Here is a 22,219-nt window from a genome sequence, read left to right as displayed (position 1 = left end):
CTAATGCCAGGGTAATACAGATGGATAGGATTTCCTATCTAGGACTGATCTTCAACCTCTCTCAGTTTCTTCAAATCAGAGAGGGGCGTGAAGTCCTTATGGGCTCACTCCGCTCAGCAGCCGTTCAGACGGCCTAAAACACCAGGAACAGGGAGGAGACCGGCGAGAAGTAAACAGGGCGGGTCTGGAGTTCCCGCCTCCGGTGCGTGCGCGCTCCCCACGCACGCACGGCACGCTGCGGGAGCACGCACGCCGGCCCAGCCCTCGTCGCTGCCGCCATTTTAGCTCCTGGTTCCGGCCGCACGGTGCAAGCTGTTGTAGCGGGAGGGGTGGGGGTCCTCCAGAGTTAAGTAGCTGCCGTCGACTGCGTCGATAAGGCCGCCAGTTTCTCTTTTTTTCTTTCTTCGTTACTGCCCGCTCGAGGAGTCCGAAAATGTCCAAGCGGCACCGGTTGGACCTGGGGGAGGATTACCCCTCCGGCAAGAAGCGTGCGGGGACCGATGGGTAAGCCAGGCCCGGGGCGCGAGGCAAAGGCTCGGGCTTTGTTGGGGTCCCGGCGGGGAGCGGACCAAGGCCGGCCTGGCCAAGCGGGGCCCGGATCCCGACCCTTTGTTTCCCTTTGGGCTCAGTTCATTAGCGGCGGATTGGGAGAGCGGCGCCACTCCCGGGGTTCGGCCGGGCAAGGGCGCGGGGAGAGGTGTTGCGCGGCCGCCGCCGGGCCCAGTCGGGAGGGTGGAGAGGCCTGTCGCGGCCGCGAGGGCGCCTCCCCGGACCCTGCCAAACAAGAGTTACTTCGAGGGGAGCGGGCGGGAGGAAACCGCGGACCTCGTGGCCTGGGTTCCCGGGTGAGGCCTGGAGCCGGGGGAGGCGATGGGGGAGGGCGCGGCGGGAGTATTCGCTTCCAAGGGCACCAGGTACTTCTCGGCCGGAGGGGCCGGAGAGAGGGCCTTGGGGGCGGGTGGGTGCCCAGCTAGGGAAAAGGAAGAGGGCGGAAAGTGAGAGGAGCGCGTGGATTCTTTCTGACTGGGATGGGGGGTGGCGGGAGTTGAATGGAGCGTGCGGACGAGGAGTTGTCGGCGGAAGGGAGAATAGAAGGCCTGCCGGGAGAAAGGAAAACGTGGAATATACCTGATGGGCAGGAAGGCCGGTAGTTTGGAGCCGCTAAGTTTATACTTTGGCGGGAGAGCGGGTGCCTCGGTCCATTCAAACACTTCAAAGTAGCTACTAGGCAAACTTCCGCTCTCTGCCTACGCTCCCGCCATCTCCTTTATTTCCTGCTTTAGCTAAAACTGGTTATTGGGCATTACTGGGATAGGAATTCAAAGGCATTCTTTTTTTCCAATAGGTTCTTGATTTCTCCCCTCCTCCCACCTTCCTTCATGAATAGATTTTGCAACATGACGACCCTTGTCAAAACAATGTTTTTAGTATTTATGGCAAAATATCGCCCGCGGGGAGGTTGAGAGTTGAAATAGACTGGTGGCGTTTCAGATTCCTTTCCTTTGGCGTTTCTTTAAAGCTACAGATGAATAGACTTCAGCAATTGTATCAGAATCATTTCTTGCCCAGTGTGTGTTTTCATTCCTGAAGTACAGAGATTTGTTAGGATAATTCAGGCACTTTTACCGTTTTATTGTGTGTGCAGGAGTTCAGAATCACAGTGCCAAATCATCTTTATAACTTTTGTGAATTTTTTTCACCCAAAGTCCCATTTGCATTGCTTTCCAGGTATGTGTCTGGTGTATAAACCAGGTACCTTCCCATATATTGAATATGGAAAACAGAAGTGTGTAAAATTTTAATCTTGTAAAATGTTTAGTTTACAATGCTAGACTTTAGTTTTCTCTCTTTAGGTTGTCTCCTCTTCCCTCTCCACACCCTGAGCAAAACTTGAGCACATTAGAGCTCCTTGTCTCAGACTGTTTAGAGCTGGAAGTGACTTTTAAAAAGAATATAAATAACTCCACTGAAGGGATGAGAAAGTTGTTAAGGTGGCTCATACAACCTTAACCCAGTTCACAGCTGGATTTAGAACCTTGATCTTTTAATTTGCACTCGTAGCCTCTTGCTTTTTCTATTACAGCACAGACTATGACTAGTTAAAGAGTCATGACAGCCTATTTTAATGACATTTATGGGTCAGTAAAGTAGGGGACACTTGTTCTTGGTTCCTGTGAACCAAAGATAAATTGCTTGTCATCTGGGTGTAAGATGCAACTGATGTCTCATAAGAGTTCAGATTGGAACAAAGTACACTAGGAGGGAATGAATTCATTTATTCATATTTATGTGTATGTGCACCATTTAAATGCTTTTCTTGGGATTAGTGGTCCCATGATATGTACATGGGATTGCTCCCTTTCTCTTCCAAAACAGATACCCTTAGCAGAAATGTGGGCTTTTTAGGTCTAGGATGGTGACCTTACGATCTTGGTTATTATGTGACATCTACCTGTAATAAAGCCCAAGTTCTGAGATAATTCTGGAGGGACATTTGTATACTCATTTCTGTGTCACCTGAATGTCTAGTTTTCTTCAGCAATGAACTTAAAATGTTTATTAGTGCCTGGGGAGCCCCCCCCCCATATTTTACATGAGCAAGTCTCTCTTGGCTGCCATGCAGTTTTGCAGATTTTTATTTATTTTTTTAAATTTGTTAGCTAGCAAGTGGCTTTATTTGAGAGGGTAGGCTTGTCTTGTGAACTTGACTGCCAAACACGGCTGTACGTACCATTTCTCCAATACTGAGAAGGGAAGGTAATTTGTGGGTGATTTCACTCAGTTTCAAGTTCCCAAACTATATATAGCTTTATTTATTCCTGGTGTATTTTAATTTTGGGGTCAGGTAGAGAAGTTGAAGGTTTCTGTTACAAACTGACCTTATTCCTTTCCCATCGTCCCACAAAAATTTCTATATAAAATTATTATACAAAAGACAACCTACTTGTTGAAGTATGGAAAAAATTTTTGGAAAATAGGAACATTTTCCACTTTGATCTTAGTTTCTGATATTCCTGATAAGTGCTTTTCCTGTTAATTGTGGAAATGTGAAGCAAATATGCTAATAATATAATAACATGTAGAGTATGTACAGTGTTCCTGAAACTATTCTAGGTGCTTTATATGTATAAGCACATTTTCACTACAATCCTGTGATGTAGGTGAGGTTAAGTAACTTGCCCCAGGGACACAAGAATGTCCTTATACGTGAAGATATAAACAAAAAGGCAAAAAATTCCATGAAATTTTCATTAATTCTTTGGTGAAGTTTTTAAAAGGTCTTTGAATATTCACAAATAATGAACTGTAATGTTTAGTATCTGGGATTTTTCTATGCGTTTTGTGCTTTGATTTTTATTCACTCAAATAAGTCAAACTGTAGATTGGATACACATTATCCTTTTCATTGGCTGTATAGTATTCCACTTATAAAGGGCTATCATAACTTAACCAATTTCCTGTTCAAGGATCCTTTGGGAATTTCCCAGTCTTTTTATAAGTGAAAATTATGGTGAACATTCTGTGTGTACATATTTGCACATGTATAGCCTTAAAGAGAACTTCCTGGGAATGAGATTGCCATATAAAAAGCAGTGCTTATTTTAAATATTCTGATTTTGATAGTTTATATTTTCATTAGCAGTACTTTAGTTTCTGTTATTCCATGTGGAATTTTAACATGGTGGTGTAAATTTTTTTTTATTAGTTTCAGGTGTACAAAACAGTGCAGTAACACTTTTTACCCCACACAAAGTGACAACCCCCTCCCCCAATCCACTGCCCCACTCCCCCCCATATTATACATATCTGTTACAGTTCCATTGACTGCACTCCTTACACTAGTCTCCATATCCTGTGACTATATATATATATATATACATATATATAATTATAATTGACATACAATATTATTCAGTGTCAGCTTCAAGTGTACAGTGCAGTGGTCAGGTCTACACTGTCCATGAAGTGGTCTCCCTAACGACATGTGACCAACTGACACCCTACAAAATATTTACAAATTATTAATTATATTCCCCAAACTGTCTTTCATAGGTGGTGTAAATTTTTAAAAGTCTTGAATGATAAGCAGTATGTATTGGTCATTTACTATGCTCCAGCCCTACATATATTATTAACTCATTTTAATTTTTGAAATATTCCACAGGACATACGAGTAGCACGTTTTATAGTGAGGAAAGAAATAAATGGTCATATAGGTAGCTTGAGTGCTGAGCTGGGATTGAGCTGAGACAGAGTATAGAACCACGTGTTCAACAACTGTCATATTGTGTGTCTCCCTGCCAGATTGTGGCTAAGTGATTATAAAGCTCTGCTTTGATAGTTTTTAAGCATTATACCTCAAATAGTAAATCTTCATAACAATAAAACTTGTTTATAATGAAAGTGCCCGTTTAAAAAAAAAGAAAGCATGGATATGCACAACAGTCTACACATCTTTATGAAGCAATGACTTTGAACTCCCCTTAACTGACCCTTACGTTTTACTCTCTTCCCCCCCAGTAGACAGTTTGAATCATAGGCAGCATTTTGAGGTGACTGGATTTGCCTTCTGCATCCTTCCTGTTGCTTTATTATTTTAATCTGAAACTTAATGCTTTTCACTTTGCAGATTAGTAAATTGAGGCTTGTACCTTACCAATGGTTATGCATTTCAGTGCTCCTTTTACTCATATCACAGTTACCCCATTCATGGTCAGCAGTTAATTTTGTGTCTTCAGAATGTATTTTATGCTTCCTAGGAGCTGTGGTTATTCTTGATAATGAAGTTTCTAGTGCAGTAGGCCCTTGAAAAACATCCATGTTAGAGCAGGTATTACTGTAACAAAGCAAGGTGATTCATGCTTTACTTTTTCCATCACTCCATCCCGCATATTTTATAACATTAAGTGCCTGGTGCTGTGCTAGAAGTATAGGAGTTCATTAAACTTCATCATGGTCGTCGTACCCCCGCCCCTTGCCACAGTAGAGCACTAGAAACATGAATTCTTTTTATTTAGATCAGATGTTTTTTAAAGGTTCTTTTATGTTCTAAGGAGCACCCTAGACCAGAGGCAGAATGAGAGAAGCAAAGGTAGGATGGTTGATGGCATATTTCAAAGATAAGCCAGGAAGCGCGAATTTTGAATCTTCATTTTGTATGTATGTTAGGTTATCCTTTGGGTCCTTTTTGCCATTGATTTCCTTTCTCTTTATGCCAGATGGGCTGAGAGACTTGCATCCTAGCTTGTGTGTCCTGTGGTTCTGTAGATGAGCACTAGGATATATGAAAAGTATATGTATGTGAATATAGATGAAAGTGGTGTGTGTGTGTGTGTGTGTGTGGTTTTTTTCTTAAGTAAATTCCTGTGGAATAGAATTACATATTTTAGGAAGGGCAAGATCAAATGTAATTGGTTCGCTTATCATTTCTGTAATTGGGGAGCCATCCTACCTCATGCTGGATTTAGCATTTTAGCTGTACTCTGCCAAGGGGAGTTACTGTTGCCCAGCTGATGTGCTATTATAGGGAATGAGTGGTCTTTCCCACTCTGCTGCTGATATTGGGGTGTGGAAAATTTGTATGTCTTGTGTGTTAATATGGAGCAGTGACATGTTTAGTGGCTTGTATCATATAGCTCCATGTTGCCTATTTTCAGGCCTGGGTCCAAACAGTTTGTGGCAAGTTGTAAGTTGGCTTCTGTAGCATTTGGTTTGAAGTAAACTGGATTAGTAGATTGAATAAAGTAGGTCATTTTAAAATTATTGTGTTCGGAATTATCTCTAGTAATTAGAAGTAGGTACTAGAATTGACTACTTAAAATTGACCCAAGTTTAATAGAATGGTCATCCGCATAATTTTAAACAACTTAATGGTATGCAATGAAGTTTGTTTTTAATGGGCTGTGTTTCACTTTATACATAGGTTTCACAGTGTACATAGGTATACACATGTACATAGATTTAAAAGTACTTTCAGTGTTTTACTATTGCTATTAAGGGTATCATGCAAGAGGAAACAATGAAAACAAAAGAAATATTTTAATTTTAGTTTTTCTCATAGAGCAATATATGCTTGTTGCACAAAATAGGGAAAGTGTAACTTAAGAAAATTCACCTATAATGCTTTAACTTATGTTTATAACACTATAACGTGAGGTGGCATTGTCTTTGTCCAGAAGCAGTGTCCTTGCTCAATTTTGAACATACTTTCAGTTCAAAAATTAACCTTTTCATGTAACTTGAAGGAGAATCTGGGGAAGATGGTGATTCCATCCTTTTTTTTGCTTGGTTTGGTTCTTACCCCCCCCCCCCCCCCCCCCCCCGGTCTTTAACTTGTAAGTAGGAAGGGATTTTTCATGTGGAAGCATGAGTTGTGTTATGTAATGGACAAAGGATGTAGAAAGACTCTCCCTTAAAAGAATTTGAGGCGTCATCAGGGAAGGGAAGGATGTTTGTGGGTGAGGTATGGAAAATCCTTGATTTTTAAGTTCTTTTTCTTTGTTTCTGATACTTAATGTAATTCACTGAATTTTATATCAGTTTATTCGTTTGATTGAGCATTTACTTTCTTTGTGACTATAATGCTGCTGTGAACATTTTGTGTAAAATTCAGAATCTGAGTTTTTATTTATTTATTTATTTTTTAGGAAGGATCGAGATCGTGACCGTGATCGTGAAGATCGGTCTAAAGATCGAGACCGAGAACGAGATAGAGGAGATAGAGAGCGGGAGAGGGAAAAAGAAAAGGAGAAGGAATTGCGAGCTTCCACTAATGCTATGCTTATCAGTGCTGGATTGCCACCTTTAAAAGCTTCCCATTCAGCTCACTCAACCCACTCTGCACATTCAACACATTCAACACATTCTGCTCATTCAACACACACTGGACATGCAGGACACACATCACTTCCACAGTGCATTAACCCATTTACCAACTTACCCCACACTCCTCGATACTATGATATTTTAAAGAAACGGCTTCAGCTCCCTGTTTGGGAATACAAAGATAGGTTTACAGATATTCTGGTTAGACATCAGTCCTTTGTACTGGTTGGTGAGACTGGGTCTGGTAAAACAACACAGGTGAGTTATTGTATACCATGGTATGTATTTTATTACTGTTTAAGTTTACTAAATGTTCATTTGATCCTGTTGATCACTCATTGTCTGCTGTCTGGTAGGACATCTAAGGGAATAGCTGCTTTGGTATTTAGCACATTTTAGTGACTGACAGAGTGGGAATCCAGTAGGGAGTATCTATTTTCCTGAGTCTATGGGGGGCAGTAGCTGTGCTGTTTTTTCTGGTTTTGTTATATTTAGGATGACAGAGTGATGCTCTCCCACCCACTTACACTCTATGGTAGTACAAATTTGGGAGTACAAGGTTTTCCAGTACTTGGATAAAGAGATCTGGACCATTGGAGTGGTTTTCGTTTTGTCATTGTTACTTTGTTTTGTTTTTATAATTGTTTTGAGCCATGTGAATATTATCTTTTAAAAAAACGGAAGCACTAAATAAAGTCTTGTGGGCTCCATCCATCTAGATGGATGTAGGAGTTACCTCCTACACACACACACACACACACACACACACACACACACACACACACGTGCACACACACACAACTAAACACTAGTATCTTATTCGTAATATCTATATCTAGGATATTTTCATGGATGAGCCATTGTTTGCTGGGCCCATGTTATAGACATCTAGGCTGCTTCTAATAGTTGTTTTGCATGGGCAAGTATATATGGGATAAATTCCCAGAGGTGGAAATTGCTGAGTCAGAGAATTGTTTGTAATTGTGATACACACAGCCAAATAGCCTTCTATAGGCAGTTTACCTTTCCATGAGCATGCGTGAGAACAAATGTGGGAAACGGTTAGCATGTACTAAACATGAATTTTTACAAATCTGGTAGATGAAAAATGGTATTTTAGTGTAATTTTTAATTTGCATTTACTTGCTATGAATGAGGTTAACCATATTTTCATATGCTTGAGCCTGACTCATCAGTTGAAAATTTCTTAGAGATTACGCAAGTAGCAGCCCCTGGCCATTATAGGAAATTTAGAAAGTGTTGAAATGAATTTAATGATCACTTATCTTACTGTGCAGACATAATTATTAATATATTCCTATTGGCCTGTTTTTCATATTCATGTACCTATCGTACATGTTAATATTTGAGCACGCTGCACATACAAGTTATCCTTATTTTAAGTTACATATTCCACACATTTTTTTGTAGTGACATTTTGAAAGCTACAATAGCAATTAAAATAGGAAGCTTTTATTAAAGTCTGAGACTTAATGAGTACAATTTTTTTTTTTGAATGAAGGAAAACAGCACTGATGTTAGGAACTGAAATTGTTGGTTTATTTTTATCACCTTATGGAAATTGAAAGAATTGAATACATGAAAAAAAGTAATTAAGTTTATTAATGTCATAGTATTTAATTATTTCAACTAGTTCATCTCATTTGCATAGTATTAACACCCTTTTAATTAGCAATTGGGTAAAGCCAGGCACAGGGTACTTGATATGTATTGATTTAAGTTTTTCAACATCCCTGCAAAGAAGTTGTTAATCACCATTTTACAGATGAGCAAAAGAAGGCTTAGATTTATGAGAATCTGGGTTTCCCTGGGTTACATAGTAGATTTAGGTAGGCTCAATATTTAAAACTGTCCTTTTGTTTCATAGCCAAAATTACATTTATTTCGTTACTGCTGTTCTGTGGTCTTACATGATTAACCTTATTTCAGAGATGAATTTATTTAGTAGCAATTAGTGTAGAGGAAGGTCAAGTCAACTCAAAACAAGAGCTTTGTGATTATTTGGATTAATATTTGGGGTGTGGGGTTTTTTTTGTTTTTTTTAAGATACTTGAGCACTTAGGAGTGCAGGGCATTTGGGAGATTTGAAGGGAAACTAATCAGCTAACTAGTCAATTTCACCCAAATGCTTTTTGGCATGCTCTTATTAAACTATGACTCAGTCATTAAGAGTATTCAGCCATATTTTGGTTATCTTTTTGTGCCTATCAGAAAAACGAAATCCTCCAATCATAATCTAAAGTAATGACTTTAACTTTTGACTGAGACTCAGTAAAGACATTTCACATTGGAACTTTGTATGCACCTATAATATCCATATATAAAAAAAACTGAAGCTTGTTCAGCCAAGAGATAGCATGAGGAGAAGGACACAGGTTTAGAGAAGGGAAAGCATTATATGTCCTGGATAGAGTGTAGGATGTGTATGAAGAGAGGTGGGGCAAGTCAGACTGGAACAGTAAGTTGGGCCTTAATATATCTTACTGTAAGTCATAGTTTTAATTGGAGAGGAATGACAAGGATTTTAACAAAATGTCCTGTCTGGTGAGAATGTTGATGACAGATTATGTTGGAGGTCATAACAAAATTTGGACTTTGTATAGGGCAGTGGAATGGAGAATAAAGGATAGATTGGAGTTAGAATGTTACTGTTAATGAGTAGGGGGTTACTGTTGAGTAGGGGCATGGGAGCAATTAATAAGTATTTGAAGGAAGGTGAAAAATATTTTTGGTTTTGAACCTTTTGAATTTAGGATACCAATAAAATATTCTTCAGGTGGAGATGACCACTAGGTCAGGGATGGAGACTAGAGTTAGATTGACATTTGTTATAGTATTAGAAGTCAGAAGAATAAGACCACTCAGGGTAAAGTATAAAACAAGACTAGAGGGTTGAAGATCAATCAGTTTTCAGGAAGGTGGCCACAAATGGAGGGAGCGAAGAAGCTGAAAGGAAGGAATAGCATTAGAAGATCTGATCCCTGACTTGAACAGCCAGTAGCTTGTATATTTCAGCACATACTTGCCTTCTTAATGCTATTCTTAGGAATATGAATAGATGGATTGACTAAGCAGTCCTCTAGAATACTGTCTGGGAACCCTTGAAACCTTTTCAACGGTCTTGGGATTTTCTTTGTTCACTTCAAACAAAATGAAAATATTGCAACACATTCAAAATAGAAGCAGATAAAAGAATCCAGCTGTCTATTAAGTCAGACATTAGTGATAAGCAAAAATGTAAAACAATTCTTGCTAAATATTTTTTTAGTTTGGAAGATGTAGTTATTTTTCATTAAAAATTGATAACATGGAGTGAATTTTTATTGTTAAGAATTAAACATTTTACCAAATTTTCAGTTTTAATTTGCTAATGTTGTTTGGCATCCTAAATTATTTTAAGAGTATAAAGCGTTCCTGAGATCAAAAGTTTGAAACTGCTGAATTAGCCAAATTCATGTTTATGTTTTGTTTTTAAAGTGGGAGTAAGCTGTTTATGTCACGAGTGAATTTTAAAAATCTGAACATTTTTGCCTTGAGAATTCTGAATTAATTTTAAATTGTTTTAAATGACTGGTGAATATTTTTTTAAATTTCATTTTGTTTGGTCTTATAAAGTACATTTTGCCTTTGTGAGAGGCTTGTTGAAATGAAGATAGACAGAGGGTACCAAAAAATATATACACATTTTAAGAAAGGAAAACTGTATTATAAATTGTAGTACTCAATATATACCAATAACAAAACATGAATATATGCCTCTTTTGACTTCTGAAACTACAAGAGGTGCTCAAAGTGGTTACCATCAGCATCCAGACAATTCTGATGACGGTGAACTACTGCTTGAGCAATGTTGACCAAAGTGTCACTTGTATTACATTTTTTTTGGCACCTCCGGTATATGAAGTTTTGCTGGAAAAACATTTGAACTTTGGTCTTTTGGGTTTACAGACCCAGAGAACCACTTCTCTTCTAGTTGAATATTTTTGTTCATTTAAAATCCTTTAAAGATATTGCATTGTTATGTTCTAGAGAAGCAGCATAATCACCCCTCTCTCCCTTTCAGGTATTTGTCAGTGACAACACGTCCCAAAATTGTAACCTAACTAAAACGTAATAATAGTACAGCAGTCAGTATTCAGGTATCATTGTATAAATTCTGTACCCAAAAAGCCCCTCAGAATGCAAATTTTTTTTTAGCATTAGAGTCTGATAGGCTTTTTGAGGTTTTGATGGAGACCCATTAGATTTTCCCCACGGTTTTTTTTCCAGGTAAGTGAGTGGAGAACCATGAAATTGGAGGATCTATTAGCTTCTGTTGAGAATGAGACAGGGAAGAAATGCCCTGTCATGATGGCAGTCAACCAACTTGTGCTTGTTGATGTTTTTTTGCTTCCTTTCCCCTTGGCAGCCCTCCTTTCTTCAGGGAAGTGCTGCTGCTGCTTCTCTAAGTCCTATTGAGTCTGAGATTACAATTACTAAAATTGATTTTTAGTATGATACCTAAGGTGCTGCCATTGTGTGTACTTCTCCTTGGAAGAAAGATAGGGGTTAGATTCTGCTGGCTTATAAACTAAATTTGAATTCATTTAAAAGGTAACGCTTTGTAATTACAAACAGATGTGATTTCTGCTTTCACCTGCCTTTTGTAACAAATTGTGTAGGAATTTAAGTTAAGAGTTTCTTAGAATATTTTTGGAAACTAACCTTTGCTATAAAGTAGAATTTTTTGTAAGTTGGATTTTTTTCCCAATACATAGAGAAACAATTAACGGTGGAACAGTTGACACTAGAGCATATTCAGCAAAGCCTCAGCAGACCTACCCCACTCAGGAGTACAGTTAATGTCATGTCAGTGTTATACATGACCCTTCCTTGGCTTGGAGTTGGAATGCTCATGCTCTAAGTTTGAGTCATAAATAATAATTTGTGGTGTACCTAAATTGAATTGTTTTCAATTATTAGAACGAGATAAAATACTTTATGTTAAATATACCTGACATGCAGGCAGAGTAGAATTAATTTAAATGTGAAATTATTTGATAGATTCCACAGTGGTGTGTGGAGTACATGCGATCATTACCAGGACCCAAGAGAGGAGTTGCCTGTACCCAGCCCAGGAGAGTTGCTGCAATGAGTGTGGCTCAGAGAGTTGCTGATGAAATGGATGTGATGTTGGGCCAGGAAGTTGGTTACTCCATTCGGTTTGAAGACTGCAGTAGTGCAAAAACCATTCTTAAGTAAGTACTGTCTTTAAACATGGACACTTTTTCTTTTAGTTTTCTGCCACTAGACAGGGAACTTTGCTAGTGGAGTCTCAAGTCATCCAAATTTAGAATAGCCCAAAGTAGACTTACTAGATGACATTTTAATGTGGATTCTTTTTCTTGGTAGTAATATATATATAACTATTAGTAGGCATTGAAGTTCAGAGGTCAGATTTTAGTTACTTGGTGCTGTATCTTAGGTGAAATGCTATATCATTTAAATGTGATAGAAGAGTAAAGTGACATATCTCAGTAAAGAACAGTTACTTTTAGAAAGAATGATGTGTGGGATGGGATATGATTTATTTGGGGGAACGCGCTTTTAATGTTATATAGCTATTACCACGTACATGTTATGAGCTAAAAGGAATCTTTTGTCTGTAATACACTCTTGGAGTCTCTCCTAAACGTCCTCACTCTTCATTATTTTAAACTTTCTTAATTTTTTATCTTCATCTTACATTTACATTCTGCATAAGTAGTGATATATGTGCCTGATGGCAGTTCTTCTGAAAATCTTGCCCTTTGGTTGCTTCTGTTTATTTTGTATGTGGCATTTCAATCTTTTTTAAAAAATGAGTTCTTTGTCATGATGAAATCTTCTTCCTGAGGTTATTTCTAAAAGATAATTTTGGAACAGTACGTTACATGGGCAATCACATGAGTCTAGGATGGCAGAAATATTTGTAGTGTTATAGAGATAAACGATATATTTTATAGAAATTTTTAATGCGTGCAGAATTAGAATAGTATCATGAACTCCATGTATTTATGCATCTCCAACCATGGCCAATCTTGTTTCATCCACATCCCAACCTTTTCCCGTCCCATATAATTCGAAACAAATCCTATACATCATACACTTTGATCTGTAAATATTTGTGTATATCTCAAAGATAAGGTTTCAAAAATATAACTGTATCACAACTTAAATTTTTTCTTCCACAAAACTCAAGTTTTGTCAGTTTCTCTATTTTTTTTTATATATTTTATTAAAACTTTAATGAATTCAGTATCATTTTTAATAGCAGTTGGACTTAAGTGTTTACTTAAGTCAGCTTGTCTATGACTAAGAGGCATGTTTTTGGTTTAAATCTTAATCTTCATTGAATAAATGTTTAGTGATAATTACATTGATTAGTTGTAATTACAGTATAATTGATAAAAGAATTACATAAACAAAATAAATCATAGCTTGTGGTTTTATATTATCTTAATATGCACATAATGTCAAGGACTTGAGGATAATAAAGGACAGATTTTACTTGTTTTTAGGAGGAATAATATTCTGAAATTTGATTCACCATACATCGAACTTTTCTTGGTAAGCTACAGTTAATCAGGGAGAACAGAATATGGAAATTGGGAGATGAAAAAGTTATATGCAGTATTGGGGCAATGTGTGCGTGGTGGTGGTGGTAAGTGGTAGGTTTTCAAAAGATATATGCTTGTGAAAGATTTTGGTTTAGTTGCTAGGGAGTGACAACTAACAGATTTGATATCAAAATGAAAGTATTTTTGGCTTTGTGATTTTTTTTTTTAATGGAATGCTTTTCAGAGGCTATCACTAAACTAAAAAAGAAAAAATTCTAGACAGGGTAAGATTATTGGGCTTTCCTCTAGAAGCTAACCTAGTGTTGTCTTAAAGTGATGTTAAATCCTATTTAGTAGTATGGGGCTAGTGGTAGCTGACTAATGGGAATGCTCCATTAAAAACCATGTTTTGTGAATCCCTTGGATATATTTTGTATAGTCATCTATCAACTCATGTCTTGAGAACACAGATGTTAAAAACACCTAAGGTGTTAATAAGGATCAGCTACATAGTTAATTGGTAGGGAGAATGAATACATCAGACAACTATCAATACCTTCCATTAGCTGTTTTCATTTGTAAGTTTCAAATGCTTATATATCCATTGTGTGGCCAGAGGTCTTCGATTTTTCACCACTGAAGGAGGTAAACAGGACTAACTTGTGAAGTGTCTGTCTGAAGGACTCAGAATTTAATCATACCCTTTTTGATTCATTGTTGACTATAAACAAATACCATTTAAATAAGTTTGAGTACTTTAGCTAAATGAATTTAAGTCATCTCTATAGATTAAGGGTTCAAAGATAGCTTCTTCAGTGTTTGGGACACATATACATAATAAATTTAGGTTCTAGGTCTAATATTGTGCCATTTATAGGGGATTGGATCTAGTATAAATTAATGCACGCTCTCGTAGACTAGCCTTAAATAGCTATCCGGTCTCAGTAGATAAGTTTGTTTGCCAAATCACCACTGCTAAAGGTTTTTTTTGTTGTTGTGATTTCGTGCACCCATCTCTTTTTCTGAAGTGTTCCTTTTGCCATCTTGGAATGGCAACTATGAAAAAACAAAAAAAAACAACTGATGAGGTAGCTAAAGAAGAGCAGACCCGTCAGTGAAAGATATGTTGCCAAATTTGTGACTAGTCAGTGAAAAATATCTTGGTTAATGTAAGGAAGAAGAGGTTGATATACTTTTGCAGTGAATTTTAAGAAGCACTTTGTAGTTAGAGTTGTAACAAATTTTAAGAAATTTTTTTTTGAGGGAGCTGATAATTCTTGAAGGAATAAAACTTTGATAATCTTGAACTTTCGGGAAAACAGTATTTCAGGTTGTTGATTTGATAACTAATTTCATTGTTAGGTGATGTTTCCTTTTGGTTTTTTTTATCCCTACATGCCATGCAAAATTATTGATCTGGAACCCGTAATTTGCGCAAGTAATGCTTAGTCATTCAGTTAATTGAGTACCTACTGTATGTCAGGCAGTGCCAGGTACAGTAGTAAAAAGTAAATCTGGTCCCTGTCCCCATAAAGCACATAAGAAGTAAGTGTATAATTTCAAACTGGGATTCGGCTTCTGAAAGAGAATTTGGCGTTTATATGGAAGCATGATTGAAGAACTCAGTTTAGATTGGAGGAAGCAAAATTTAAGTCAAGGCCTGACTTGAAAGTATTGGTTTGCTAGAGTAGGGGTTCGGGTAGAGGGTGCAGAGCTTACTAGGCAGATGGAACAGCATTTTACAGTTTTTTTAATTTCTGAAGGGAAAAATCTTTTTACTTGAGGCAATGTAGTCTGTATAACCTTTAAAGTATCCAACTGATTTGTGTAAGTCAGCATTTCCATGTCAGATCACTTTTGAGATGTTACAGGACTGGTTTATGGACAGTATGGATGATCACAGATTGGTTCCTCTGTCTCTTGCCTAACTGGAGGATAAATAAAGTCTTTGGGGACAGAGATTGTGTCTATATCAGTATACTTGCTTGTGCATGAAACCTTTTTTTAACAAATTGGAGGAGATGGAAAGGGGTAACTGAAATTTGTCACAATATAGACTGGGAGAATTTTCAGCCTGATCATGAAAAAGAGGTAGATTTTTCATGGAAAGACATTTTCTCTGATTTGTTAAAACTTGGAGACGGTGTAGTGACATGGTGATTGGGTGTACATAATTTGCCTTTTATTCTGAGTCTTTTGCTTATGAGTATCAGATTCATTTCAGTTTTGGAATCTGTCACAAGGCTAAGGACCCAACATGGGGTAATGTGTATGAAGCAGAATGTATTTATTGTAGCTCTCTCTTGAAAGACAAGTTTGTTCTGTGCTCTATCCTGAGATGTTTATCTTATATATTACTTCAGGACAAGCTGCTAGGTAATCAAGAAAAGTTAAAGACAGGACATGGTTCAAATCTATAATTGAGTGATAGTGAGAAATGAACAGTCTTGGGTTTCAAGGTGTGATAAGCCCCTTGTAAAACTTGACAGAGAGAAGTTTTGAACAAACCAGCTAAAGAAGTGCTACTCCACACAATATGGATTTGAAACTTGTAGAATTTTTAATCTCAAAGGCAATCTAGGCAGAAAGATGAAAGGAATCCAAAAATATTGAGCAAACATATGATCCCTGGACAAAAAGGAGCTGGCAGGTACAGAACCTTAAAGTTGACATTGGGGAGAGTTTACAGGCATCGCCATAGCAGATTCTTTGGGGCCCCTGGAAACAGCAGTTTGAAGGATCATCTGCATAAGGCCTACGTAGAGATTCCAGAATGGTTTCCAGCAAGGCAATCTCGTTTTAAAATAGATGACTTGAAGAGAATCAAAAGGAAATATATCCTAGAACACAGACTCCAGGATCACAGTTCCTGAGTGCTGTGCTAGCTCTGCCACTGATCATTAGCTGTGATCTTGGCTACATTGGTGAACTTCTTGTGCTTAGTGCTTTTTCAGAAGATAGAGCTGATAATAACAACTATCACATAGGGTTGTTCTGAAATCAAATATTGTTAATTTGTAAACAGCCCTTAGAGTAATTCTTGTAAACGGGCAAGTGCTAAGTCAACATTGCTACTCCTGTTGCTGCTGATAGTGATGGTAGATTTCAAGTTTGAGAAATTATTGGATCTATTAACCAGTTAACTCAGTTGTCCCAGTTAATTAGAAAGGCGCTTATAAAACCAAGTAATGAAAAGTTTCTTTTATTACAACAATTGAATTACAATTTGGGGGTTTTAGCTTGAATTAAACCTTGACATTACTTGTCACTATGAAATGAATTAATGAATCCAGATATTCTTTTAAGATGTGGAAATGGGCCTGGTACTTTAAAGATCATTAATTATACAAACATTAATTATAAATTAATTTATTGAACATCTGTTATAGTAGGCTTTGTTGTAATTCAAGTGTAGCACTGAAGGTAAAAGCAGTTTTACTGGATATTTAGAAAGGGTTAGGAATAAAGAATAAATGTGGTTGTTCGCCACTTAGGCAGTTCCTATCAGAAAGACTAAAAAAAAAAAAATCACTGTTGTCACTCTAGAGTTAGAGTTTTTATTGGCTTTTGTTAATTCATAGAAAGCTAACTGGATTTCCTAAAGGCCTGCGTATATTATTACATTTGTCCTTTGTGTTCATACTTAAACATGTGCAAGGTATTACTTATAGAAGGCTTTGTTTACGATGCCAACATCTTAAAAAGTACAAAGTGGAGCCTACACATTCATCCTAGCTTTCTGTAAACTGCTGTGAGGATGTTAGAGCATTTCCTTCAAAACTGAAAATTTGAGGAATGGACAGTGTAGTTTGAAGAAAATGATTTAGTTGCCTTTTGTTCTGTTGTTAATTTCTTAAGCATTTCTTTTGCTTGATTAGACATCTAACTCTGAAACGCCTACCAAATTTTAGCCATTTACGGAAATAAAGCTGTATGTTTTGGCTGTTGACCTTAAGTATTTCAGGTAAGAAACATGAGGCTGCACATGTTACAAATCTGTATTTTTATATTTTCTGTTTACTTTTTTGTTTCATTTTTGTTTGTTTTGTATTAGCAATGCATTAAAACATTGTATTGGATCATCGGAAAAGTCATGATGCATTTTTGCAACGAAAAACATAGAAAAATACATCATGACTTTTCCGACGACCCAGTAGATTCCGATTCAAAATACTCTGTATGATGTCTTTTCATGTGACTGTTTACATCTAGTAGTTCTCATTGTGATCAGGATGCTATATATAGCACTTACTATATAGACTATAGTAAGATTAGTGTTGCTTCAAACTGTATAATTTTGCTAATAATATATCAAATTGAACTTGAATGTATATAAATCTTTGTTTATCCCTTTACCAATGAAAGGAACGTAGTATATAAGGGAACTAGACTAGTGTCACTGGATCTTTGATTTGGTCAAGGAAGTAAGTTGTAAAGCAATTAAGAAGGCCTTTTGAATGTTGCATGAATTGGAGAAAGTACTGGGTTGTTGGAAAAGTCATGACATATTTTTTCTATGTTTTTTGTTGCAAAAATGCATCATGACTTTTCCGATAGCCCAATATTTCATCTGAGCGGAGAAGGATGTAAAATCTTCGATAGGAAGATTATTAAGTTTCAAAATAGGAGTTCTCATGCTGCCTTGGTTTACAGCATGCTTAATGTATGAGTAATTTTTTCATAGTACCCTAGGCCTAAAGAAATAACTCAGAATTCCACTTATTTAGTAGTTTGGTCCTACCAACTTAAATATTTATGTTCTGACAACTTAGTCGCCCTTTAAACAAGTGCCACACATAAATTGAAAGGAAAAAAAAACAACGAATATTTTAATTTCATTCTTAAGCATCATTATTTACTAATGTGATACCTATGCCACTTGAACACTGGCAGTTTCTTAAACCTTGGTGTCAGTTTGGACATTGCCACCTTTATTGTTCTACACTAATTTTGGCTTCTACAGTTGACCCTTGAACAACGCGGGCAGTTAGCGTTGCCGGTCCGTCATGTTCATCAGTGCCAAAAACTTGTGTCCCTTCATATCCACAGGATGTTGGTCCCAGGAAACACCCCCACCCCATCCCCCTAACCGCCCGCGAAGACTAAAATTCGCAGATGCTCAAGTCCCCTGTGTAAAAATGGGGTAGATCAATGTGTGTAGGCGGACCTCTGTATCCATGGACTCCCACCCCCAGGTGCAAATAGTACAGGTATTTATTGAAAAAAATCCATATATCAGTTGAAAATCATGTTGTTCAAAGGTCTCCTGTACTTGCTTTTTATCACAGCAGCTGTCAGAAATCCAGCTTTTCAAAGATGACATCATCAAAAAGAATGTAGCATGATGTACAATTAACTCAACTACCTCAAGCTAGTAGTCCTGTGGTATCACCTGTTGAGTGTGGAAAACGAATATAAATTGTTTGAATCACTAAGGCAGAACATATTCTTTTCTGGAAATAGGCTATTATTTAACACATTGAATAAATTGATCATCTTAAGTAGGCTGTTTAATACCCAAGAAGTTGATTCTTTTCTTGACTGTGGATTTATACAGTTTTACACTGAACGATGGGGATACGTTCCAAGAAACGCATCGTTAGATGATTTCGTTGTTGTGCAAACATGTAGAGTATACTTACACAAACCTAAATGGTCTAGCCTACTGCACAGCTAGGCTGCATGGTATGCCACTGTTGTGTGTGCAGTCTATTGTTGACCACGTCGTTATGCAGCATATGACTGTACATAGATGTTATGGTTATGTGCAGCAATCTAAACTTGGATTGTGCTAAGCTGTCCTTTAGGAGTTCTTAGTGTTAGACTGCAAAATGTCTTGTTTTTTTAAACTGCTATGTTCACATAGATCAGTCTTAATTTCATAGAACTATTAAATTGAGAAATAACAGTGCTAGCCATTTTGGACACAGAACTTTCTTAAATTAGCAATGTTTCTAAAATTAGCTAGATCACTTAATGAGGTAAATAACTTCATTTTAAACTGACATATATATTTAGAATAGGTTTTTTTGTTTTGTTTTTATACCCGTTGCATACAGAAGTAACTGATATTGGAAGAAGTTGTTTTGATGGAGGAAGGTAATTTGATGACTTAATCTGTAGTTACTAAATAAGTATAATAGCATTCACTGTGAGCATGTTTGAAAATTGTTTGCTTTTTGGTAATCAACCATTTCGTAGTGTTGGCATTGTGAAGGACGGTTAGGGTGTTCAATCTCACCATATTTAGTAGTGAAAGAGCTGTTCATGAAATCACGATCCTATATATAGCTCTGTCTTCTAAATAGTGCCTGATAAGTAAAAGCTGTTTTAGCTTTGTACTACTGTTCCTTAACTGCTGTCATTCAAAAAGTATTTTCTTGGGGCTATGAGCAAAAATATGTTACATGGAAGGGAAAATAAATGAATAAATATTTCTTTTGGTCGTCGTCTCTTTCAGAAGTCTTGATCTTTTATAATTTTGAGTTAATTACTACACACTAACCTGTTTGTATGCATTTTAATGTGGGTAGTTTTTCTTTAATAGAGGCACTCAGGTGACTACATTGTAGTGGGCAAATCTAAAAACTTAGTGGTGAATAGAAAATTTATGCAAACTTTAAATATTTTATTTTTACTTAAAACATATACATTGATTTATCAATCTGTTAATGTTGCACCAACACCATTTCCCTGAATATGGGCCCTTTGGAGTGCCATTATGCAGTAAAATGTCTAGTTCTTAAGGTGGGGTTTAAACTCCGAACACTTAAAAATACACAGGTGGTGTTGCCTTTCTGGGATTCCAGACCCCTTTTACTCTTTCATAGTTATCTCACCATTTGAGTATGTGTGTGTTGATAGTTTTTCAAGCTTTTCTGAAGTGTACAACTTAGGATACATATGTGCAACTCAAGAGTTTATCATTTCATGTAAAATGTAATTACACTTATCCAACTGGTATGGACAGAAATGTGGCTATACTACAGTATGTTTTATAGAAGGTAAGGTTATCCCAGTTTATTAGGTGAAAGTTAAGAGTGTAGCGTTAAAGTCTATACTGAATATTTACCAAGTACCAGGCAGTTGGTATACTAGGTGCTTTGTATGCATTGTTTTGTTCAAACAATAGCCACCATATTCTCATTTTACAAGTGGAGCATTAGAGAAATTGAACTTATTCAAGGTCTGACACCAATAAGAAAGCAGGGACTTGAACCTAGGCTTTGTCTTACGACAAGGATCTGTTTGTTCTTAACCACTGTATATGTTATTCCTTTCCATCCTCATTCTTATCTCCTTGTAAATCTCTAAGTATTTGTAAAGCTCTCCTGGGAATAGAGAAAGCAGTAAATCTAATTACTCAGATTAAACAATGCCAGTAATTTATAATACTCTTTGAAACAGATACCAAGAATTTCTTTGGGTCATGCTGAGTCAAGTTTTGGATTATATAGAAACACAGTTTTGATTTATTTGCATATTTAGTTATGCCAGGATAAAGCCTATACTTAGGAAGGTAACCAGATCCTAACAGTATTAGAATAGCACTTCATAACTAGGATTTTCAGTACGAATTAACTTATAAGAAGGGATGTTTCAAGACATACGACTGCTGGATTCACGTACATTATATTTTGGAGATTGTTCTAGAACATTAAAGATAAAATTGCCTCATTATTTTTATTTGTTTGTTTGTTTTGTTTTTTTAGCTGAGCCATCCTGCTACCTGTTGGCAGCTCAGCCTCAGCGGCTGCTCAGCTCAGGCTGGACTTGAACCGCTGTTGCTCAGAGCTCAAACTCTTGAGCGAGCTCTTAACCAACTGAGCCACTCAGCCAGCCCTGCCTCATTATTTTTAATGGCTGCGTAGTTTATTATTTAATTCTATTGATGGATACACAGATTTGCATGTTCGGTTAAAAATTGCTGCTCTCCTAGTACTCTCTTACAACCATGTACACACATTTTTTCACAATGCACAGGTGTATATCTGTGCAATGAGTTTCCTACAAATGAAATTGGTTGGGTCAAAGGGTATGTTTGAGTTTTATTAGCTGTTGCCACATTGTCCTCCATAGAGATTTTATCTATTCTGACCAGTAAGAAATGAGCAAATGAGCGTCTGTTTTTCTACCCTTGCCAAAACTATGTTGTGGAACTTCTTTTATCTTTGTCAATATTGTAAGTGAAAAATGGAATCTCATGGTTTTAATTTGCATTTTTTTGTATGAAATTGAGCATCTTTACATGTGTTATGAACCATTTGTTTTTCTTTTTGTAATCTGATACTAGTGCTTTTCTCATTTTTCCACAAGCATTGCTACTTGGTTGATAGTCGTCTGTAAGGTGTTATTTAAAATGCATCTCAATAACTAGAGAAGCTAAATTTTTAAAAATGTACAGTATTATAGGATTGATGAAATTTAATACCTGTTCATATTGTTTGTTTATCTATGGTTGGTTGGCCTTTTTCTTAATGATTTGTAGGAGCTTTTAACAAAATTAGAATTTCAGATGTAAGATGCAGTTTTTGCCCAGTTTGCCATTTGTTTTTTCGCTTTGTTTATAATGCTTCATGCCATGAAGAAACCTTGCATTTTATACAAGTAGTTAATCATTTTTTTTTTTTAACATTGGATAGTGCATCAGACCCTGCCCAAGATTGTTTTAAATGACTTAATCCCTGTATTTTAGTATTTTGTTTTTGGTTTAAACATCTTTGATCAATCAGGCATTTTGGGAAGGAAGGCATTCATGTTTGCGTGTTGGATCTATCTCCCTCCCTCCCTCCCTC

General features: G+C 36.9%; 1 protein-coding gene across 1 annotated transcript in view; it reads left to right on the top strand.

The window, feature by feature from the left end:
• The first annotated feature begins 256 nt into the window (after positions 1 to 256).
• Positions 257 to 22,219, top strand: part of DHX15 (DEAH-box helicase 15) — a 53,817-nt gene continuing 31,854 nt past the window's right edge. The window contains exons 1-3 of the mRNA XM_019642422.1: positions 257 to 504; positions 6,648 to 7,083; positions 11,890 to 12,083. Coding sequence (XP_019497967.1) covers positions 434 to 504; positions 6,648 to 7,083; positions 11,890 to 12,083 — 701 coding nt within the window. The 5' untranslated portion in view covers positions 257 to 433. The remainder of the gene's footprint in view (positions 505 to 6,647; positions 7,084 to 11,889; positions 12,084 to 22,219) is intronic.

The sequence above is a fragment of the Hipposideros armiger genome, unplaced genomic scaffold, assembly GCF_001890085.2.
Source record: "Hipposideros armiger isolate ML-2016 unplaced genomic scaffold, ASM189008v1 scaffold_68, whole genome shotgun sequence".
NCBI classification, from domain to species: Eukaryota; Metazoa; Chordata; class Mammalia; order Chiroptera; family Hipposideridae; genus Hipposideros; species Hipposideros armiger.
The sequence above is the reverse complement of the archived record's forward strand: the minus strand, read 5'-3'. Positions and strand labels throughout refer to the sequence as shown.